At 40.6% G+C, this 6270-nt stretch overlaps 1 protein-coding gene across 1 annotated transcript; it reads right to left on the bottom strand.

Annotated features, from left to right (window-relative positions):
- Positions 1–1262: 1262 nt before the first annotated feature.
- Positions 1263–5444, bottom strand: LOC120991040. Its single transcript, XM_040419932.1, has 10 exons — positions 5299–5444; positions 5142–5216; positions 4930–5013; positions 4636–4656; positions 4227–4241; positions 4050–4133; positions 2248–2295; positions 1853–1927; positions 1565–1681; positions 1263–1270 (listed from the first exon to the last, which is right to left on the bottom strand). The coding sequence occupies exons 1-10, from the start codon at positions 5441–5443 to the stop codon at positions 1263–1265; spliced, it is 672 nt and encodes a 223-aa protein (XP_040275866.1). The 5' UTR covers position 5444.
- Between the last annotated feature and the right edge of the window lie 826 nt (positions 5445–6270).

Raw genomic sequence — 6270 nt, 5'->3', positions numbered from 1 at the left:
TTTTAGGGAAAAAGGGGAGGGAAGAAAAGGGGAAGGGAAGATAATTTTTTATTTTTTGGGAAACATTTTTTAATTTTTTATTTTTTTATGGAGGGGGAGTAGGGAGAGAAAGTTAAGGGAGAAATAGGGATGGGAAGTTTTTTGAAATTTTTTTTGTTTTTGGGGAAAGGTTAAAATTTTCTTTTTTTGTTTTTTTTTCCTGGCGGGTGGCAGTACAGGATGGTGCTTGACGGTTCGCCTTCACACTGGCTCTTTTTCCAGAGGCTCTCTAGATTTCATTTTCCTCCAGAACATGCAGATGCTGAAAAAAGAAAATCTATCAGTTATTTGATATTTGCTACTTACATGTCAGCTCTGAGTGAAATGTGTGCACAGATCCTCCAATGTTTTTTCTTACATTAGCTGCTTATCAGTCCACTGACATTATAACATGTCTGGCCTTGTAATATGCGCCAAATTTATCATGAAGCGTTCAGTATTGTGATAAATCTGGAGCATCCAGTGACTGCCTGGACTAAGTGTAATGTGTAATATTTATCTAAAATACTACGCCTGTTCCACAGAGTATCTTATAGATGCTACCTACCATATGCCAGCGATCAGCATGATGGTGACGGAGCCGGCCACAGATATTGCTATGAGGGAAGCATTGTTGTTCTGTAGCTCCTCTAGAAGTGGCGGCTCAGGCGCTGTGATGTCAAGCACATCAGGAAGTGTAGGGCGAGGATGGTATTTTTTTGTCGCCTGTTCCGATTCGCTGATAACTAAATGAAGAAAACAATTACATTAATAGTTAATTCCATGAAGAGAACGATAATGACATTGTAGTGTATCTTATACATGAAAGAACATGAAATATATGTCAGAATATCAGAATCGTCTGCATCATGGAGGCTCAGAAGCACTGTCAAAACCAAAAGTGGCTCGAAAACACAGAAATGGCTAAAATCTTTCCATTATAGGTTTTTTCCTTACAAATACTAATGTAAAATAGCCCCACATTATAGGTGACAATTCAGATTTTCAGAACTAGATCCTTTCTCACTAATTATCACCCACAAGTAGATATGAATCCCGCGTATCTAAGAAATACCACTCAGCATAGTGCCAGTAATAATATGTCCTTACCTGCCACGTTATAGGTGATCTTACTCACTGGCACCTCAGAGTCCAGGATGGTGGTACACGTGTACCGTCCGGAGTCCCCCATCTGTACGCCCTTGATCACAAGATAGGGCTCCCGGGTGATTTTGGGATTGTGTTCACGAGGCTATAGAAAAAATATGGAGAATTATTAGAGCCTCAGATATCACAACTATTTATAATATAATATATGTAATTTACATAGTCATATCATTAGGACAAAAATTTAGAAAATTGCTGATGATAATTTGCTGACATGACAGAAAGTCTGATTTTAGACCATATTGAGCAGCCTGGTGATGATATTGGGTGAAAGGACTTTCTGCTAAGTGGTTTTTGAGTAATGAAAGGAATAGGTTTGGGAAGCGCTGCCTTAACATTATAATCGTATAACTCAAACTGTACAATCTCCCAATTTTACCCTGCATTGTACTTACCAGGGTGAACACGTTGTTATAGGTGTCCTCCAGCCTTGCGTACCATTCAAAAGTACAGTCCAGAATTAGTTCTTCATATTCTGGGATTTTTATATTTATCTCTAGAAAAACAGGAAAATGAAAGAAGATATTATAGCAGTAACTGTGTAGATATTCTGTCCTACATTTAGGGGTTGTCTCAATAACACGTCTCCTTCTATAAGACCTAATAGGAAATACGGCCATCATAGAGGAGACTGATAGTAACTGGTTATATTCTGCTATCTCCTCACCTCCACAGTTTACAGTCTCTGCCAGGTGAGACTTGTGATCTTTACATGGAGAGCAGGACCGTCCAGTTTTCAGATCTGAGAAAAGAAGAAAGAAATGAAATGTGAGCCGAGCATTAAAGACACTTATAATATTAGAATAAATATGATAATCATGTGCTGGTATCTATCACCCCTCTGTCACCTGCACATGGACAGGATACTGTACAGGCTGCCACAAATCACCCTTCTAGCCTGCTTATGGACTGAATCATATTAATGTAAATATCCTCCTGCTTTGGGAAGTTTGGTGTATACCAGTGACTGGTATATTTAGTGTACGGTGAGGATTTGGGGTCCTACATATTTACTAATGTACTATATGAATGTAGATGTAAGAAAATAAACTTCTACTTTACCAAAACATCTGTTGGAGGTGCACAGGCAGCTGCATCTCTCCAAGTAGTCTGTGAAAAGAGGAGACATCATATAATAGTCAGCGAGTGCTGTGTAAAGTGCCTATGTAGTGCTGCTCACCTCTGTATAATAGGCACAGTACCCACAGTTTACACACACTAGTGGGAAAGGTCCATTGGCATGCATTATATACAGGGAGTGCAGAATTATTAGGCAAGTTGTATTTTTGAGGATTAATTTTATTATTGAACAACAACCATGTTCTCAATGAACCCAAAAAACTCATTAATATCAAAGCTGAATATTTTTGGAAGTAGTTTTTAGCTTGTTTTTAGTTTTAGCTATTTTAGGGGGATATCTGTGTGTGCAGGTGACTATTACTGTGCATAATTATTAGGCAACTTAACAAAAAACAAATATATACCCATTTCAATTATTTATTTTTACCAGTGAAACCAATATAGCATCTCAACATTCACAAATATACATTTCTGACATTCAAAAACAAAACAAAAACAAATCAGTGACCAATATAGCCACCTTTCTTTGCAAGGACACTCAAAAGCCTGCCATCCATGGATTCTGTCAGTGTTTTGATCTGTTCACCATCAACATTGCGTGCAGCAGCAACCACAGCCTCCCAGACACTGTTCAGAGAGGTGTACTGTTTTCCCTCCTTGTAAATCTCACATTTGATGATGGACCACAGGTTCTCAATGGGGTTCAGATCAGGTGAACAAGGAGGCCATGTCATTAGATTTTCTTCTTTTATACCCTTTCTTGCCAGCCACGCTGTGGAGTACTTGGACGCGTGTGATGGAGCATTGTCCTGCATGAAAATCATGTTTTTCTTGAAGGATGCAGACTTCTTCCTGTACCACTGCTTGAAGAAGGTGTCTTACAGAAACTGGCAGTAGGACTGGGAGTTGAGCTTGACTCCATCCTCAACCCGAAAAGGCCCCACAAGCTCATCTTTGATGATACCAGCCCAAACCAGTACTCCACCTCCACCTTGCTGGCGTCTGAGTCGGACTGGAGCTCTCTGCCCTTTACCAATCCAGCCACGGGCCCATCCATCTGGCCCATCAAGACTCACTCTCATTTCATCAGTCCATAAAACCTTAGAAAAATCAGTCTTGAGATATTTCTTGGCCCAGTCTTGACGTTTCAGCTTGTGTGTCTTGTTCAGTGGTGGTCGTCTTTCAGCCTTTCTTACCTTGGCCATGTCTCTGAGTATTGCACACCTTGTGCTTTTGGGCACTCCAGTGATGTTGCAGCTCTGAAATATGGCCAAACTGGTGGCAAGTGGCATCTTGGCAGCTGCACGCTTGACTTTTCTCAGTTCATGGGCAGTTATTTTGCGCCTTGGTTTTTCCACACGCTTCTTGCGACCCTGTTGACTATTTTGAATGAAACGCTTGATTGTTCGATGATCACGCTTCAGAAGCTTTGCAATTTTAAGAGTGCTGCATCCCTCTGCAAGATATCTCACTATTTTTTACTTTTCTGAGCCTGTCAAGTCCTTCTTTTGACCCATTTTGCCAAAGGAAAGGAAGTTGCCTAATAATTATGCACACCTAATATAGGGTGTTGATGTCATTAGACCACACCCCTTCTCATTACAGAGATGCACATCACCTAATATGCTTAATTGGTAGTAGGCTTTCGAGCCTATACAGCTTGGAGTAAGACAACATGCATAAAGAGGGTGATGTGGTCAAAATACTCATTTGCCTAATAATTCTGCACGCAGTGTAGTGTAATTCTAGTTACTCTGGCCTATGATAAAAATCTTATACTGTACCTTGATTTTTTGGAGGGCCCCCGGCGCAGACAACCTTCTCCTCGGCGCAGGTCTGACAGTTGATGTAGGTTTGCACCATTAATCCTGGGGAAATGCACTTGTGTTATAACCGTCCAATCTTATAGATGATAATAATAATAATGACAAGAAGCTGAATCTGGTATAAAATGTACTTACCACAGCTGTCTGCACCTGAGGAATGGAGAAGAAAGAAAACATTACTGACCGTTCTCATTGTCAGACTCAGAAACCTCTAATCTCTGGGTCTCCTTATTATTACATGATGTCAGTGCCTCTGTGTTCGTCACTTTGTTTTCTAGATTTCCATTGACAGAAATCTCTGAGCCGCCCCAGAACGGTCCGGGCCTCTATAGAACGCAGCAGCTCCTAGTGCAAACATTCCTGGCAGCCAATCAGGTGCTGGCTTTCATATGTCCAGTACAGGGTAGGAGATAACAGCAGTGATCTGATTGGTGGCTGTGGGGATCTCTAGTTTGGGTCTACATTACTATTACTACAAGAGGCCTGTGTGTGTAATACATTTATATGTCATATTATAGCAGGTGTTATATCTAGAAGAACTCACCTTGTTTATTTGGACACCTCCCTAAAAGTGAGAAATGAAGAAAAGCAGAATTACTAATAGAGAACAATAGAGAACAGAAATCCCCTGTATATGAGGGCTCTATCTATAACCCTGCAATAATACAAAAGAAAACTGCACGCATAGCAATTCCCAGTATAGAACATTTTATTACAATCGCTCCCTCCTGTCACTAGGCTGTAGGGAAAGGAAAACAAGTTGAAAACATCCTCTCTGACAACCTACCAGACACGTAGAAGATAAGTACAATGGTAGACAGAAGAAGATTCCACTTACGTTGGTTTGAGTCCTGGACGATAACCTTGAGCTTTTCTTTGAGTCGCTGGAAATGGAGTCCAATGATGTGAAGAAGCTGGATCTCTAAGATATATAAAGAGGAGAAGAATGAGAGTCCGATCCCCTCATCTATCAGTCTGAGCCCCCAACACACTAATTCCTATTAATAAGAGAAGTAGAATTTCCACCTACGTATAAAATATTGTACTTACCCTTAAAATCTATATCCTGGATGACGTCCACAGATTTTTTATATTCAGACGCAATTTCGGATATAGCATATTTATCTGGAAGGAAAATAATGGTACAATAATTATCTATCTATCTATAGATTATATGAAATGGAGATAATAGTAATAATATAAGTACCCAGTATGCCGACTTCATCCTCAAGGTAGTTCAGGACTTTTTTCTCGGTGACTTTGGCAAACCGCTTGATGTTGACATAGGCTTCTATTGAGTCAATGTCATCGACTTGGCTTTTGATAAAGGTGTTGAATTCTTCCATAGCCATTTTCCCTCTGGAGTCGCATGGTATGCAACAGAGAGACTGTCCGATGAAGACAGATGTTACGAGCAGTAGAAGCCACATGGTCTGGGTAGAACCAGACATCTTTAGTAAAATCGCTTCCTGTAGCAAATAATCACTAAGGACGCAAGAGAGCAGAACTATGTCCCACTGAGAAGACAACAGCACTGCACAGGTTATAGCATCAGGCGCCGGTTAAGAGACAATGTCTTTATGACATCATCAGAATATGCAAATGAGGCTCTGAAACAAGCAATTGGATTGGTGGAAAATTTAATTGTAATAATATCATATGAATATGCAAATTAGGATCCAAAACAAATAAGCCATTGCATTGGTGGAAAATGTAATTATGACATCATCATATGCAAATGATTCTCTGGAACATGAGTTGTTAGAAGGAGTAAATAAGTATGTTCACAAAAATAAACTTTTTTTTAAATATCACAAATAATACATATAATGACATTCTTTACAGAATATACATATCAAACCTGGTTCACAGAATGATGTACCCAGGGGCATAGCGGGGGAAGGGGGGGAGGGCTGTTGCAAGTGGGTGCATATGCCCCGGGTGCCGAGGATGGAGGAGGCATCGGGGCGGGCATAGTCTTCTGAACATGTCTCGCATGACATCACAAGAAAGAGGTTTCGGACAGTGGGAGCAGAGCACCAGAGCTGCCTCCTGCAGTGAGTCAGTCTATACGGGATCTGCGCCTCTACCTCTTCTCCTCTCCACTCACTAAAATCATATTTATGGACAGAAACTGCTCTACAGGACAGGAGGTACTAGTCTGCGGCTGCCCCAATGA

The sequence above is a fragment of the Bufo bufo genome, chromosome 2 (assembly GCF_905171765.1).
Source record: "Bufo bufo chromosome 2, aBufBuf1.1, whole genome shotgun sequence".
NCBI lineage: Eukaryota > Metazoa > Chordata > Amphibia > Anura > Bufonidae > Bufo > Bufo bufo.
This window is presented reverse-complemented; position numbering and strand designations above follow the sequence as displayed.

What these genes read in the sequence shown, in the direction of transcription:
- LOC120991040 (XM_040419932.1), bottom strand. Translation starts at nt 5,443, where the DNA reads ATGGCTATGGAAGAATTCAACACCTTTATCAAAAGCCAAGTCGATGAC. An exon ending in GGGCCCTCCAAAAAATCAAG is followed by an intron (nt 2,296 to 4,049) that starts GTACAGTATAAG and finishes CTCTTTTCACAG; the next exon opens with ACTACTTGGAGAGATGCAGC. An exon ending in CACCTCCAACAGATGTTTTG is followed by an intron (nt 1,928 to 2,247) that starts GTAAAGTAGAAG and finishes TTCTTTTCTCAG; the next exon opens with ATCTGAAAACTGGACGGTCC.